Raw genomic sequence first — 18554 nt, 5'->3', positions numbered from 1 at the left:
ATCTCACTTCCCGCCCATTCAAAATTTGGGTAAAGAGAGATCTACAGAAAAACAAAAACACAGTTAACTTCACCTTCTTAATCCTTTTATGTTAGGGCTATTGGATTCTGGTCCATTCAAAACAACCACAAACACAAATTATATTTTGTTTTAATTTTCATGCTGAATATACTGCAAAGAATAACACAGAAAGTAAATTCTTGACTTTCCTGCTCGTAACCTAACACAAAAAATCTCGTTTGAGTGCACCTCTTCTTCCAGCTGATGGAGAATGTGCCACGGGCACGATAGGTTACCCCTCTGTATTATGTGGGCATCACAAAGATCAACACCAAGTTTGTTGTTGGCTTATCTTTTGAGTGAAAGGTCTTACCACACTTTAACAATTTTGTATCAAGGTCATGGCAAGAATCACACTCAAACTCCAGTAAGCCAGTGTGTTACATCAACCGACTCTATGTTAGCCCAATATATCCAAGGACAGTTCTGTTTTCAATAAGTATATAGAATAGGCACCTGTGATTGTATCGGACAATTATCTAGTTAAGTAAGTAGCAATAAAACCCCAGTACATCCAGTGTATAAAATGACCCAAATCCTAGCTCCCTTCAAAAGTGAAAAAACATGATGGCCAATATACATTTCAGTTTCTATCCTGTGTTGACAAGACAATCTCTGAAGAAAGAGTCAATGATCTGATAAGGTATGTGTGCATGCATGTGTGTGTACGTGTATGTGGGGGCTATGTGTGCATGTGCATGCATGTGAACTGACAGATTTACTCCATTCAAACAAGGGGGACTACATTCAGACAAGATGGGACAGAGTTTCATCAGAGACAATGTACGAATATATGATGCCTGTTTTGATATAGTGAGGCCTTGTTCTGACAACGGTCAACATAAACTGGTAGACACCCTACATTCCAACTGGGTGGCACAATCTGGTAGGAGGAGCATGATCTGACTTGAGGCACAGTCTGAACAAGGTCTGAACAAGGTCTGATACCCACAACAACATCAACAAGAACCGTGTACAATCACACCCTTCATCTGATTACAATCTACATTTGCACTGCTCTTTCCTCGTACCATGCAGCAGAACATCCATGGTTCCAGCAGTGCCACCTACTGGCTGTCAGCAGCACTGACCTAACAGTACCTGATTACCAGATGCCAACCACATGGCAAAGGCCGATCATTAGTATGTACTGTACATCACATGAAGCATCCATTAGTGACATCCACGCTTGGCTCTGACATCAGGGGCTTGTACTATTACGATTGCCACAATAATGCTTACACTATCGGTGCCATTACAACACATACACTATCGGTGCCATTACAACACATACACTATCAGTGCCATTACAACACATACACTATCGGTGCCATTACAACACATACACTATCGGTGCCATTACAACACATACACTATCGGTGCCATTACAACACATACACTATCAGTGCCATTACAACACATACACTATCGGTGCCATTACAACACATACACTATCGGTGCCATTACAACACATACACTATCAGTGCCATTACAACACATACACTATCGGTGCCATTACAACACATACACTATCGGTGCCATTACAACACATACACTATCGGTGCCATTACAACACATACACTATCGGTGCCATTACAACACATACACTATCGGTGCCATTACAACACATACACTATCGGTGCCATTACAACACATACACTATCGGTGCCATTACAACACATACACTATCGGTGCCATTACAACACATACACTATTGGCAGCACTATATGAAGAAGCTAGACAATGGCTAGTTTCCGAATACACATAATTTTGATAGTAACAAATAGTCCCATTCAAACTGAATAGTAACCTCAGTGAGATGGGAAATTCAGAACCTGAAACGGAGCAAATCTAGACTTCATTTAAGGCTTTAGCATTGCAGGAAGGGTAAGTCAGAAAGGAAAATATGGTTCAGGAACATATCAGGCTGGCAATGTATACAGAATTTTACACACAACAAATGTGCATGACAACAGTTTTCTAACCGAACCTATTCTAAAGACCCTGGACCTTAAATGTTTTGTTTTTATATTTTAGTTACACCTTAGCTTCAATACAACCTGATATTGTCCATATTTTACGCAAGTAAGTGTTTTCGGATATGCTACATTTTGCCATTCGCTTAATTTGAAAGCAGACCTTTTCTGACATACTACAAAGTTCTGTTTTTTTAAAGAAAACAAGAACAATAAGCCATTAAGTCACCTTCCCTATGTTCGATTGGTTAAAATGGGAAACATTTTTCTGCCCAACAAGCACTTCTGAAAGCATATCCAGTAGAGATATATTGTCCCAGCTGTACAGAAACTGAATACTACTACAGAAGGTATCCTGCACATTCTGACACCTACATATTTGAACCTGGGGAAGAGATAAGATGAAGGCTCTATAACTGGTTTATATATTCTGATAAATCTGAATGTTTGTTTTGAAACAATATTATCGTTGTTGATTCCAGCCACAACTGCAGGTAGTTAATGCTGAGTGATGTCAGACAACACAAGTGCAAGTTAGATCATGTTATCTAAGTTTCAGAAACAACCAAGCCATTGTTCTCACAGATGCTATCACTTGTTTTCTGGAAGATATTATCTCAACTGAAGACAGACGGTCAGTTTTAGATTACAAGCCTGTTTGGGAAAACCACCTATGACTAAATAATGACATTGGATTTAGACGAGGTTGAATTTAGACGTTGATTTTTTTTGCCATTTCATCATAAACATGGTGTCGACACCATGCCACTGCTAAAACAGAAACCATCTTACACAAACCCAAAGTCATTCCAGGAACATATTTCTTTTCATTTTAAAACAGCTTGTACATGTTGTGAGAACCAAAATGCATTTTTTTCTCATGAACTGTTAAAATCATGATTGTGCCTTTCAAAGAAATCATGAAAAAGGATATCACTCTCTACTTTTAGATCTGTATATACCGGTACCTTTTTAAACAGAAATTGTTTAGGAAATACTTTGTCTCATACTTCAATCTCCGTTTGTTGAGTTGATTGTTTCGGCAGAAGGAAATAGTTTAATAACATACTCATGCAATGATGATTTGCCATGCTACAAGTGTAATTATCTTACTTCATGTCTCATCGTGTTTCAAGATGCTGATTGTCACAAGAATACATGATGGTGACAGCGTAATCCTATTGGCCAGAAATGCTTGCTGAACATCACAGATCTTTCCCTGATGGCACCAATGGCCAACAAACGTGTCACCCGTCTTGTAGGTTTCATGGCATTGGAAGTCACCTCTGATAACACTGATGTGGAAGTATGTGGAAGTTCTGGCAACTGTCAGATTGGTAACCTTGTTGCTGAATGATGTTTACTTGTTAAACCCAACCATCTTTCTTATCTGATGGTAACAACCCTAACCTTGTTTGTCCTTGCCCAATGATGGCGTCATGAGGGGTTAAATAGGAATGTCCTACATTTTGGGACACCAATTTAGCCATTATTCTTGTCATGTTCAGATAATGATGTTAAACCGACAGTAGCCAATATTGGTCATATCCAATTGGTCCACCATTCATTCCAAACTACTGGTTTCTTAAAAATAACAAGACTTGGAAAACAACGACCAATAGTCATACTGTATTTTCACTAGGTTAAGGCTAATGGGATAACAGTCATGTTTATCCCCCTGATAAATGTATGTTCAATAGCGTGCAATAATGGTAATACTGACATGTTGGTAAGGTGATATCACTCGTATCAGCACAATAGTCCGTATCATCTTCTTTGTATGTTGCTGACACACATGTGTTGATAAACGTTTGGGAATCAAGCTAATCTATCTGACTGTGGATTAACAGCATTGTGGACAGACATACAAGTAGATGCTGTTTGCAAGACCTCAAGCTGATCCTTAATGTTTCCTAAAGCATGTCTGATAATGTTTCTGACATCCCTGCAACTTCATTTACAGAATATGGTGTAAAAACTATCCCACCTCTTGATGGTATCTTTATCAAACCCTACATTTCACGGAACTGTTCTGCCTCATTATGCTGCACAGACAACAAGAAAAATACAAAAGTAAGATACCTTAAATATAGCTCATATTTTGTTTCACTTACTTCTGCCCATACGCTCAGAACATTATATGTATATGTATACCAAATGATTGTGCCCTTGGTATTGTCTCTGTTACATAACAGAATAATTTTGTAATAAATATGGCTTATCTTATCTTATCTTACAACATCCAAATTTTTCAAATGCTGATGCAAGCAAACTCTTTTCAAGCAATAAGTCTCAATTTCCATCCTTTTCATGTGCCTTGAATAAAATAAAATTTACAATGCAATCTGAAAATATTACAAATATTTAATGATACCAAGCTTTTTGAAGATCTCAAAGAACTAAAATTCTCCTTCTAATGCGATGTATTACTCATAATGATTGAAGAATATTGTTTCAGATCAATCCAAACAACAGGCTGGATTAAAGTCTCAATTCACAATAACCATTTATCCTTCAAGCAGAGTATTTAAGACAGCTACCTATCCGGATGTGATTGTGTTATTGCAATGTTTGGTTTTGCAGTCAATTACCTGATCCAGGTAGTCCGTGGTTTCAGGACAAGGTGTTGATGTGGAGTATATCCAATGGCTTCTCAGTTATCTTATCACATGTTAACAAGCCTGAGATTGGCATTAATGAAATAAGCGCCACTGAACGGAGCATAAGTGAGCATTAACGACACAAACAAAAGATTATGCGGAACACCCACGTTGATGGTGGAACCCATGTGCATGCCAGACCCGGCTGAAAACATCGCGGCAATTATTAGCATTGCATGTTCATAGATATATGCCCCATTCTGAAAATCATGGTTATCCCTCTTTTTTTACGATGAAAATACATGTTCTTTGGGTAAAACTGAAATACCACTGTATTTCGTAACCTTTATGGTTTAATTTCTATGCTTGGGAATTAGCTGAAACACCATTTTGTTCTGACAAAGTAGACCAAAAATTAATGTATAACGTCTTTATTAGAATGTAATAGTGGCATTTCGGTATGGATCTTTACGTCAAGGACTTTCACTGAACTTTCACGATCACAGTGTAATACAAAGTTGTCATCCATAAACTGTTTATCTACTTTGTCATTTACCTGATGACATTGATTTTGTAATATCCAACAACTACATCCTATTTGCCCCTTTTCCCTGTGTTAAATACCATTAAGTATCAAAGCTGTCAGTTCCTACAAATATAAAACATCCACATCCAAATATAACCTGCCTCCATTATCCAATGAGAAGTATTCCCCAAATCAGTAATGACATCAGTTCATGGAAAGGGAAGTCTCTTTCTATGTGTCGTGAAGTATTTCATTGAGAGTTTTAAATATTTGACAACAAACTGAAGTTAAAATAATTATGTTTATTCAGACTTTAAATATATGGCTTAATGTATTAACTGATATAGGGTGGTTGGGTTTGGTTTCCTTTAATTGATGAATTATAAAAGTATTCTCAACTGATGATTTCCAAAGAACCGTGGACATTTAAAGGACATGATAGTGAAACAAGCACAGAAGGAAACTGTGTAATACCAGCTGATATTGCTGGAGACCTTTGCTCTCTTGTAAGTACATCATGTTATTGCCAGACATTTTCAGTCTCGACTGCCTGTTGAAACAGATTACATAGGGCATAAAAGACAAAACAGTGGTGAAATGAATGGATCACTGAAAATCAGTCGTGACAGCATTAGAAGAAAACTAATGAGAAATTAACATCTGAAATAAATTATGCAGTTTCTTTCATAGTTTCTCTCGAAAAAGAAACTGGAAAACTTAAATTTTAAAAAGAATAGGTTTGTTAAGATTTGATCAGTATATTTTAGAGAGGCTTTCTTTGAGACCAATAATGAGATATGAGATGCTAATATGTTCACCATTACACTGATAACCTATGTCTTAAAGACATCCTTAAAACTAACCAAGTAGACAACCAATCAAAGGAATGTACATGCTTGAAAGTAGGATTTGAATAAAACATTATAAATGTTACAAAGCAAACACTGGAAACGTAAGGCCCTTACAATTATAATATCTGTATGAAATTAATAACTGTCAAAGTAGTACCTTATCTTGTTTCTTTCATTTTATGCCACAATCCAGTATTGGGGAATAGCGTCTTTTGCCCATCATTTTATCAGAAAATTCTAAAATATCCTTTTTCCGTCACAAGTTTTAAATATGAAAGATGTCTTAAACACTTGCATTACTTTGTATGTGTGTGGTAAAAAGAATAAAGAATTGCTTCAGGTAATAATTTGAAAAAAAGAGACACACAGTATATTTCATATCCTGGATGCTAGACATACCTGCCTTCAAGATCATATAACTTGATAAAATCTGTTCAACCCTTCATGATAGCTATGATAACTGACAAAAATACACAAAATTCATATACTAAATTGCACAATCTACTTCTCAAGGACCTAAAACAACTTTTTTTCAGAAAATTCTGTTTGATCTCTGTTTTTGCTTACTTAAGTCTATATTTAGTTTAATTTATTAGCCTCAAAATAAACTGCTTTCTTACATTCAAACAGAAAATCCAAATATAGTTATGATAGGACTTTTACACCCAAGGTAATGAATAAATGAACATTACACGAAAGGTAATAAATAAATGAACTTTTACCATTATATACAAAAATATCCTAATGAATGCAACATTTTCCATTACAAATCCTTCTTGAAAGATGCCTGTTTTCCATTAATGAAGCACAATAATAGAAGGTTGTTTTCCATTTCAGGTCTGAAGCAAAGGCTGCATGGGACATTTGCGATACGTACCTAATGGCAGGTGAATGTCAGACATTAATCCATTGTGCTCCTGATCAATCCATCGTGAGAGAGGAAAGAAAGATATTATGGGTGGTCCTTTCGCCTGAGTCACACTTGTCGGCTTGAAGGAATTAGTGGTAGAGAGTATATGTGGTGTTGGTACACTAACTTCCAGTTTAGTATCCTGGATGAATATTAGAGAAACACTTGAAGATTACTCAACACCGTTGAAAATTGGTATTATAAGGACATGGCAAATTGGGCATGTGCTCATTCAGAATGTGGCTTTTTCTCACCTGAAATCTTCTGCTTGGGTTTTTCTTGAATTAAAGGTATGTTTTACACAGATGCATTGCTGAAGATGTTTCTGTAAGCTGTTGTCAACTGTACTGAAACTGTTGGAATGTGACAAGTTGTCTCAAAATGAGGTTTCACTCAAAAATCCAAATTTTCTCGGAAACTCCTATAGCTCTAGAACTGGTCTCAATCCCTCGAAAACATTTATAGAATTGTTTTGAGGGCAATTTCATGGTACTATGTCAAGATTTATGCATGCAGAAGGAAAACCTAGTTCAGGAGTTGGCACTTGGTAGCAAAATGTTGTTTTGTATCCGCAGGATTGAATCCGCTTTAACTGCTGTCGACGCCTGTCATTCCCTTGTTTCACTGCAGGGAGGAGATACTAACCACTGAAATCCTAAAATGCACCAAAACTGCAATCCATGAAATCCCGGTTGACTTCTAACATCACAGAAACAATAGGGTATCCAGAAATCACAGCGGAACTATCACGGCTTCCATCACACTTTCAGGTGAAAAACCTCGTCGTAAGTGCACAATTCACATGTATAAACACCCATTTCATAATCATACAGCATATAAACTGATCACATAATCCACAAAAATCACAACAATGAGTAGAAAACTCCCCAAAAAGGAGGGAAAAGCACACAGTGTGTGTGCATCCACATGCTAGAACTCAGTGGAGTAGCACACAGACTGAATGGTGTGCTAACTTTTGGGGGGCCGAGCTTGCTTATACCACCCAAGTGAAAATTGCCTGTACCTTGTCCTAAGCTGACAGACGGCCACGGAATCTGATCTATCCAACTCGCTGTATCAGTGGGCAAACCTTGCTCTCTCAACCAATCACAAGTTATCACAAACATAGAATAAGTTGTATTTTACGCAGAGGGACCACCCACCTCACACAAACAAATAGGGTCGTGTTGTCAACACTTGAACAGCCCAGGGTTGGTAGCTGACTTTTCAAACCTTGTTCTTTTGCTCACAGATGCATCATGTTGAGGAACATCAGAGCAGCTCTCTATAGGTTTGTCACAGTGATAATAAGCTAGGTAAGGTCAATAGACAGAGAGGATACCACCCTGATATAACACCCTTGGTGGGATTACAGGCCTGTACGACTAGGACCCGTCTGTACGTCTAGTTCATCTTTGTATACTCTCCTGATATGACACTGTTGTCAATGCGATGAAGTGGCGTTAGAGAATATTATACAAATTAAATGAGATAAGTTGTACAGAGAGCATGCTTGTGAATAGTACTTGACAGAATTGAGGTAAATTTGCCAACGGAGGCTTGTGAAATCTTTATTACTTTGGGTGTTCTCTCGCTAGTGATTATGCAGGTCACTTTCAATTAGATCTCACTTAAAGGGACTGTAGGTTGAATTTCTGTATGGCTGAGGTATCACAGAATACTAACTTGGAATGTGAAGAATGTCAAGACTGTGTTGCATTTCAATCTTCTTTATAAGTTCCAGATACTGTATTTCTTATTGGGCGTGTGAACATCAAACAAACCAAATATTAAACATACAATATGCCATAATAGACATACAACTTAATCAGTTCCACCTTAAATTTGAATGAATTTGAGATGACGACTTTATTAGGCATGATAAAGGTCTTTGTTAAACATTATTATAAGTTATTGACAGAACAAACAACATAATTGTAGGGATTATTTTTCATTTTCCTTTTAACACATTTTGAAAAAGATTAAATATATGAAACATATGAATACACATGGGTGATCATGAAGAAAACACTGACAAGCACCTGAATGACATGTACAGTCACAGATAAACAAAAAACATCTCCTAAACCATATTTATATAACAGTCCCTAAAAACAGACTGGAATGAAACAGTTCAGATCATAAGTCAATGTCTATGTGATATTCAACAATTGTTCAACACTTCACATTAACCAAATACCAAAGTCAAGGTTAATTAAATCCCTTGAGAGTTATCTCCCTTGGCAGCAAACAGTTCTGCCTTGAGACCTCACTTGTGGTCAAACGTTAGAGCCACTACTAGTCCTTCTCCTACGGCCAAGAAAATAAATGAAAAAGGAGCCATATTCAAGTCTAGAATGATTTGTTAAGTCTACATTGCCTCCACGCCAGGCCAGATATTAAGAATTGTTCTGGGCTCCATTTGGAGTTGTTTTCTAGATCAATATATATTATTCAGTTAACTTTATTTCTGAGACTAACTGTCAGTCTTAGGAACTATATTTGACCCATTATTTGGTTGATACTGTTGTGTCTTTGCTAATACATTATACAAGTGTTTATTATGGGACTAGCAAAGGCTTGCTTGACTAAAAATCGATGTAGTTCTATTTCCAATACCCCAAAAGTACCTGGACAAGCATGTTTCACCTTGTTCTGACAACAGGGATTCTATGGTTGAATTTGTTTTTGTATGAAAGAATGTAACGTGGGCAACTCTAAAAGTTAAGCTGGGTGTGGATTCATCACACAGACAACATGATTGCCTTGTCAGCCTTCTGACTTGAATAACATTATGACAAGGTGTCCAACCTTGGGACAGAAGGTCTGTGGTTTGAATCCCATCAAGGCACTGGGACATTTGACGGTCACTACACCCACTTCAAGAAGAGTGGTGACTGAAATAGTTCTGAAAATGCTGGACTATATATTGTTACTGCATATGTCATAATAAGTGCCAAGGTTGCTGAAAAAATTGACATGTGTGGAATGGAGAACACAAAGAATAAATTTGATTTTAGAAATTGTGTGGTAGTGAACAAATTTAGTTCAAACTAAAACATTTTCATGACAGTTACATGGCAATTATATACACGTCGAACCAATCTTTGATATACTCAAGAGAACATGGTCTGTCATATTAATGTGAGGACTTAATACAGGAGCTTATATATGACTATAGGTTGATTTAGAAATTTGTTACAGGGCACTTATTGGAGCACTGTCTTATTACAGTGAATACGGTACATTGTTTTGTATGACACAAAATTCAAAATAGTTCTAGTTAACTGTGTAGATGGGTATTTTGACAATTATTTTAGTACTAAAACAATTTCCATATAAATGTTACGATATGTCAGGATGATGTTAGGGAGAAAAATATTAAAAAATTGACACATTAATCTCTTTCATGATTTACACTGAATACCAATAAGACTTATAACAACAATTATTAGCTAATGCATGGATTTTCCATGAGTGTATATGTTACCATTTTACGATACACACTACTTGCAAAAATAACACATCTACATGGTCTGATTTGTTTTCATGAACTAATACATATTTACAACTTATCAATACTTAAAACTCACATATTCAATTTCTGCATTTACAGCAACTGACTTTCCAGTCTACAATCTTGTTTAGTTGAAACGGTGAACTTGTGTTTTGAAAACTATTTGATATACTGATCCATAAATTTAAATCTATTTGGTCACCAGTTGTTCCACATAAACAAAAGTAGTGCTGTTTGTTTCCTTCTTATGAACATGTCAACAAATGAAAATCTGTTTATCGAGGTTTAATATGCACGTCTACAAATGAAAATCTGTTTATCGAGGTTTAATATGCACGTCTACAAATGAAAATCTGTTTATTGAAGTTTGATATACATGTCTAAAAATAAAATCTGTTTATTGAGGTCTAATGTACATGTCTACAAATAAAAATCTGTGTATCGAGGCGCTAATGTACAGAATCAAGTTTCAACAAACTTCAGTTAGACCTACACAAATGCATGGGTGTGATAGATCAATGTTTGTCTGGGCCCATTGGTGCCATTGCTCCAAACTGGACTGGAGAGGGGGATTGTGGGTCATTGGTGATCGTACTTACCGAGACGGATGAACTTCCCTGCAGCTATAAATAACTCTTGCCCGAATAGAAATCTTAACACTCTGTGGCTCCAGAACAAGGAAACATCAAATTATCATATATGGACAATCAGTTATCAGCTAAGGTTTATCATTTCTTTGAAACCTAAAAGCCTAAAATCTGTGGAAATGAGGCACTTAAACAGAAAACCATACATGTTGCAATCTGCTCCTTTAGTCAATCTATATCCAATTAACTCACATTCTCAAACAGTTCTAGGAACAAATAACTATTTTAAAATATATTTTCTAGATTTGGTGGGTCTAGCAAAACAGTTCTCACATTAACATTATTACATTATAACATGTGTATATATATAATTTGGCAAATATCCACCCTAAAGCAGGTTGAAACTCCTGCAATATTACCTTGATCAATGGATCAGTGTATACTCAATGTTCATTCTCATCTCCCTGGGGAGAGTACAACCCAAAAGAAGATTAACAGTCACAACTCCATCACACACTACTGGGTACCCAATTACTGATGGGTGAACTGTAGAATTTTTTTGCATAAAGACACACAACATCAGCAAGGGGCAAGGCTGAGCTGAACCCTCAAAACATTTAGAATTCAAGCTACAGAACACCCTCCTTCTACTCTTTGTGACTAATGTTGCTTAACCTCACCTGATTTGTGACCTGTACAGGGGACCACACAACACAACATGCCTAACTACCTATAACTCAGTGATACTTACTTCATGGCTATTCTACATGATTCACACTAAACTGTCACATGTGAATGCAATGCAAGTATCAAGGACACTCCAGAACATGTCAGAGCAAATCGGTCTCTATTGGAAGAAGAGGGGTCGTGTTTAACTGCAGTAGAACTGGGTTGGTTTAATAGGATTGACAAATGTTCTTCACATTTTTGCTGACAAAGGAATCTGTACATAACAAATAATGAGAAAACAGGGAACCCAATCAGAGGATATGTCCATGAGAGAGGTTCGACAACCATGGATAACAATCACAGACTTACTGTGGTAGGTAGGTCTGAGGAAACAATTGGAAATCTTTTCTAAAAAATATAATGGAAGGACCTGGAAACTAAATCATCATTCAAAAAACAGAATCTTTAAAATACAACACTACTCCTGCAGCGACATGTGACCCACAAACAAACTGAATCCCTATGTTAAATTGTCCCAAACTGACATTCCTCACAACCTATTTGACAGATAATCCTTCTTTGAGACATCAGGTTACATCCAACGGGCAATCAAAACACCCCATAACCATAAATATATATCATTTGAAAAAATCACTCCCAAAAACAATATTTAAAAAGAAAAATCTTTACCTCTTTAAAATTTGTCACAAGACTTTCAGGAAGCCTAGATGGCTGGAACTTAAGTGCCCCAAATTCCAATGGTATTCCAAATGCCAACTGGTTCACCTGACCCTGAAGACAATAGGTGAGTGGTAGGAGCCAGTCTCCCCTGGCCTACTTGTCTGGGTTCTGAAGCTAGTAATCAAGGCCATATGGCTGAGGACTGCAGCCTGTTCTGGCTGTTTTTCTAACCCTGCATATTCCTGGGGCAGTTTGCCATTAGCAGTAGGACAAGGCCTGTGTTTTTACATAATGCCCCCATAAGATGACCTCCATATAGGTTGATAGGAACCCAATGGATATACATGTAGTTGACAAAGAGGCAGTTGGTGGAGAACATAACATTGTCTGAGGACAGTCAGCGTAGTACTCTCTATTGTCTATGACATGAATCTTGTACCAAACTCTAATATTCCATTACAGATTAAACCTGTCGGACTGGAATCCATTAATCAAGAACCAGATTTTTACTGTAAAGGATGTTTATATGCATAAACAAGTCTTCCATAGGCATGTCAAGTTGGAAGAACATGACAACATGAACCAAGTATGGTCACAACTTCATCTGATACAGAGGCAAGAAGATGCCTGAAGTATGCCTGCAGACAATGGAGAAGTTGCCATCAACAAGACATGTCCCTGTATTCACATAAACAAAGCAACATTATCTGTACCCACGATTAGAGAATCCTAGAAATGGTTTCACTGATCAACTATAATGTTTTATTCATCACCATTAGTATCAAGGCTACCAAGTACCAAAAGGCAACTAGCTGAGAATGAGGATAAAAATGTCCAAGCAAGACCTATCAAATTGGCATAAGTTTCTTTTCTAATACTTTTTCGTGGCATAGCAAAAGCAAAGATGCAATTTGACAGGAACTGTTTCCCTGCTTCTGATCAAATCCTGCCAAGCAAACATCCAAACCCATTCCTGATACTAATTATTTGCTCCGCAAAAATTCAACCTCTGTAATCAAATCAGTCAGAAGTAGGCTCCTGCATTCAGCACTCAATGATTGGTTGCTAGGCAAATAAATACCCCCTCCCCTCTCCCATCCCTCGCACAGCCCCACCTCCCTATCCCAAGATGCTCCAGCGTGCTACAGAACCTGTGCAGCGGTACTCCAGAACATTATTTCAACCCTTCCCCACTTCCTGTATATTTAACAGCCCATTAAAAGCCTAGTAAGGCACAAAATGTTTAGGTATGAAACATGATACACTTGTGGTTCACTAACTGCCTGAAGACTTCTGAGTGTATTCATATGTTTATTTTCCTGACGTTTGGCTGACAAATGCTTCTACTTTCCAGGAAAGCCTTATGCTATGATTGCTATGCTTGGTTGATGAGAAAAATAAATATTACTGAAATCAAACTCTTAACATATCGCTCTGATGTAATATTGGGAGAATTATCTGGAGGCAGTTTATGGGAAAAACACAACAGCATATGCCGAAAGTGTGGATGGGTATATGGTAGGTTCAGAGGTGTTTATTGGCCACAACGGAGTCTGTGAAACTCAAAAGTCGAAAATGACAGGAATATATAGACTTTGATAGACTGGGAAATCAATTTGTCAAATATACAGGTGCAGTATCACTTGTTTATTGCAAAACCTCTAAGTGTTGAGATGATTTACTGATAAGACTGGAACTAAAGTCGTTGATGTGCCAGGAGATATTCTTCCTTCAATGATGGCTTCCATGGTTTCAGCCATTTTACACAACTTGAGACATTTTGTTTCGTGTTTTTCCTATTCTCAAGTCGTTAACACAGGACTGGGCATTACTCACAGTTAACATATAGGTTAAACTATTTGACTCCTGTTACAACATATCAAACAAACAATATTGTTTGTACAAACATATATGGTATGTATGGAAAGAAACTTGCCTCTGTTAGATGATATTACTTGAAAAGATCTTTTTCATATATATCTGGCACTACAAACAGGCTAGATAATAAATAAACAATTTTATTTCTTCTTCACTCATGGTTCATCGTAATGGGGTGATAATGGGGAGATAAAGTGCACCATAGACTAAGTTATTGTCCTGTCAATTGTCATGTCAATAACAAATCCTACAAAAAGTCTCTGAGAAAAAGAAACATCATACTGAAAAAGCTGTAGGTTAAGTAAAATGTCCTGGGAATTTCAATTTCTAAACAATATCAACAAAAAGGCTCCCTACAATCTCTCTATTAACTTTATTTTTCTCCAACTGAACTTCCATACATTTAAAATTTTCACTTAAAAAGCTTTCATTTTAAACACAAACATATTTCAATAATACTTGTGAGACTTCTTGACTGAAGTCATAAAATCACTTCCTTCCCTTCTAAGACCAAATAGTCTATATAGATAATCTAACACTTTCAGCATACAATTTCTATCTGTCTGGTTCATTATTTGCAAACAGGAGGCTAAATATTTCTGTGGTGGTAAAGCTTTGAAAGTAATTAATTTGAGAGGAAAGGGGGTTAAATCAAGTGTGTCTTACATCTAAATATTTACTACAAAACATTTCCTTCATCCCAATTGGACTGAGCATTGATCACAGAGATGGCCCTCCAAAGGTGTAGGTGGTCTTGTTCCTCTACCCAGTTCAAGTTTTAGTCTGTGATCACTCAGTCTTTGTTTCGTGAAGTGGACAGGGTGTTTTTCTACACTAACATAATGTGTAGGAACTGTTTTATTACACATTATATATTTCTCTTCATTTGATATACGTTCTGATTAGCCCTGAGTATACTGAATCATCTGCACTGGACATACACTATCATGGTCCATCCCCCCTCAACACAAGTTTCCCCACCCCTTCTCCATGCATTCATCCATTCTGTACCCCTGGCCTCGCCTAGTGTTTTCAACCATCCCCCCTCAACACACGTTTCCCAACCCTTCTACATGCATTCAGTTATTCTGTAGCCTCGCCTAGTTTTTTCAACCATCCCCCTCCAACACAAGTTTCCCCACTGCACTCAACTTCACCAACTGAACCTCCATAGAAAATACATTTGGGAGCTGCCAGAACTGTGACTTTATTTTGCCACAAAATGTCAGAGCCTCTGATGTATGAGATGAGAGCTGACTGCACACTGATCCCGGTACACTCAAGTAATTACATTCATGTGTGCCAATCAGGAGAACTTAACCAATCTTGTCAAAAATAAATTACATAAGAAAGTTAATCATGACTGACATGAATCATTTGAAATCCTTGTCATTCTAATAAATCAAGCACATGTTTTAGAACCCCACTAATGTCTTGACAAATACATACTTTTTAAAAGTTATGAACATGCTCTGACCCAATAGTATATACTGATAAGATGAGTCTGAAAGATTGAAAATGTGTGTGGATGTTTATACCGCTGTTAACAATATTCATGCAATATAAAAGTTGGGGAATCTCTAAAATAGACTTCATACATTGTACCATGTTGGGAATCAAACCTGGTTCTTCAGAGTGACAAGTAAATGCTTCCACCACTAGACTACCTCATCACCCTTATGAGTCAGAAAACACTTTTTAAGTGATTTCCATGAATAGTTCTCTTCTTTCAAATATATTTCTATTAATCTGAATACATTCTATTATTCCTAATATCTTTAACTTTTTTTTAATATGAGTATTTAAATAAAATCAATATAAACTGCTGGGCAAAGGAAGCTATATACACTAGAAATTGATATTTCACTGAAAAATTGCACAACTATCAAAATGTTATTACGCAGAAATCAGAATAACTGAAAAGTTATGGGCCAAAACATCAATATGGTACCTGCATCTAATGCATTACCATCAAATAACCATTTTAAGTTTTAGCCACCTTCAAACATAGGTGTATGCTTTCTTTTGGATTGCAGTTTATATGTTATATATTTAGTTATAAATATTAGAAATAAAATCACAAAATAAAACTGCAGTAGTTAAAGATATTGTCAAAATCTGGAGGGGGTTCTGATTATCGTGCAAGTTGCTCAAACCGAATCAAAAAGATTAATTATTCTTGGATCAAATAGCGATTCAACTTGATAAAAAAACAATCATCTAATCACATCATAATAATTTTATACCTTCCAGAAATAAAGCTGTCAAAGTGCCAATGTATATTATCCTTCAAATACAAATCTGTGTCTTAAAAGATTATCATATCTTCCTGACAATCAATCATCATCAATCAGATTCCTTTGTTAAACAACCAATCTACATTTGTATTAAAATGATGATGATGTTTTCCTGAAACATGAGAATACCAAGAAAAGACTCATCAGTTGGTTCTGTGTACCAGGGGGCTCCAGTAGACTGTATGAACCAACTTAAACCTGAGATAATGCCATGTAAGTGTACATTTTAATATAGAACACAAACTCATAGGAACCAGTGTAGAAGCAGGTTATTGACCTGCTGGTGACAAGAAAGTGACGGTGAAACATATTCTATCTATGAATACATATCCAAGCTGCAGTGATGTGGACACTATTCCCTCCGGCAGTAGTCAACCTTCTATCTCCCTGGAGACAGTACTCATTGTATATATATCCCATGTATTACTGAACAATCTCTCACTCTGACATCATCAATTGTACATGATGTCATGGCAGATACTTAAAGGCAGGTGGAAATATTCTCCAATATTTCTTTAAAATATGTTTCTGTATATGTGTGGTTTTTTTTAAAGCTACTCTCAGCACCAATCAAGCATAATGACAGCAGCCTCTAAATATTCAAATCTCGACAATCCAGTGATTGATATTGAAAGCAAAGATTTCAACTTTCCGAGGTTCATCTCCCAAATAAGCCAAATCACTGAGCCTGACCACCCACTCCATTTGGTCATCCAGCAGCGGTTGTTAGGAACACATTATAACTCAGGCTCCTAACAGGGTTCATGCTGCATAGATACTGAGACCTTAAGTCACCCATTTTTCATTAATCATCTACAGATTTTCACTTGTACATTGTTCTTGGTTGCATTTATAAAATAATTAAATATATCTGTGTGGACTACATATTTTTCTTAAATTATGGAATCATAAATGCAAGAAAATACTTATTAATGCAAGAATACATAGACAATTAAATCCTTCAGAATTACATGCAGTCTATCTATTTTATGATAAACTGTTTGAGTTAACTGACGACTCGTCATATTTGAGTACATGATGAATGCTTGATATATTGTGGTTCCGTATCACATAAAGGGGAGGGAACACATGACTTTCTCCATCAATCTGTAGGGGCGAAGGAAATTATGATGTGGTCGGGGATGAAAATCTATTTATTATTTGGTTCTGGCTTTAGTTCAAACCTCGTGCACCGCTTCCGTGGTGTAGTGGCTAGACTGTCCGCCCAGAGAGCGGATGTCGCGGGTTCGATCCCCGACCGCGTCATACCAAAAGACATTAAAATATGGTACTTGTTGGTCCCTGCCTGGCGCTTGGCATTAATGGGTACAACAAGGACTGGTCGGCTCGGAGTCAGTATAATGTGTCTGAGTGGGGTATTCATGCCTCACTGCGGCATGGTATCTCAGTGGGCTAGCACTATAAAACCAGCTTAAGTCTGGGCTAGTACAAGCAGCTGCACATACACATACACACGCATGCACGTCGTCATATGAGCAAACTATTCTCAAGCACTCCGTTAAACCCAATTTCACCTCACCACACCTCAAACCTCGTGCACCTAAATATTAACACAAATGATGTAATAGTCTAGGCAAAGTCCTTATTTGTGCAATATGATAGAAAATCAGCAGTCAGGTTATGTAAAAAAAGGAAGAAAAGACAATATGATTTCAATAGCCCCAAAGAATTTAAGCTTCAGACATATAACCATATTTTATATATGCAATGTCAATTTGTTCACTGGATGCATATATTAGTTATATGACTGATCAATACTGATATGTGTTTATAAAAAAACAGATTTGAAACAGAACCCAGTTTCTTGGCCTATTAATGCTTTAATTCACCACAGTGATACAATAAAAGAAATCTTCCCCATCTCTGCAACATTCCCTATGAGGTGGAAATATGGTGATAACATCAGCAATATACTCAACATCTTTTCTCCATAGCCACTGAGGTGTTACAAACTCCCTACACTGTCATAAAGAGGTGTGAA

At 36.8% G+C, this 18554-nt stretch overlaps 1 protein-coding gene across 3 annotated transcripts in view; it reads right to left on the bottom strand.

The window, feature by feature from the left end:
• The window catches only part of LOC124262687 (zinc finger protein GLI4-like), a 124968-nt gene that overhangs the window by 43828 nt on the left and 62586 nt on the right, over window positions 1–18554 (bottom strand). Inside the window, exon 1 of one of the 3 annotated variants that reach the window (XM_046697203.1) lies at window positions 6891–7163. The exons of the other annotated variants lie outside the window; for them this stretch is intronic. Coding sequence (XP_046553159.1) covers window positions 6891–6915 — 25 coding nt within the window. The 5' untranslated portion in view covers window positions 6916–7163. Of the gene's footprint in view, window positions 1–6890; window positions 7164–18554 lie in introns of those variants that run through there. 3 annotated transcript variants of the gene reach the window in all.

Source organism: Haliotis rubra, unplaced genomic scaffold (genome assembly GCF_003918875.1).
Source record: "Haliotis rubra isolate DU_JTF1 unplaced genomic scaffold, ASM391887v1 Scf85, whole genome shotgun sequence".
NCBI classification, from domain to species: Eukaryota; Metazoa; Mollusca; class Gastropoda; order Lepetellida; family Haliotidae; genus Haliotis; species Haliotis rubra.
The sequence above is the reverse complement of the archived record's forward strand: the minus strand, read 5'-3'. Positions and strand labels throughout refer to the sequence as shown.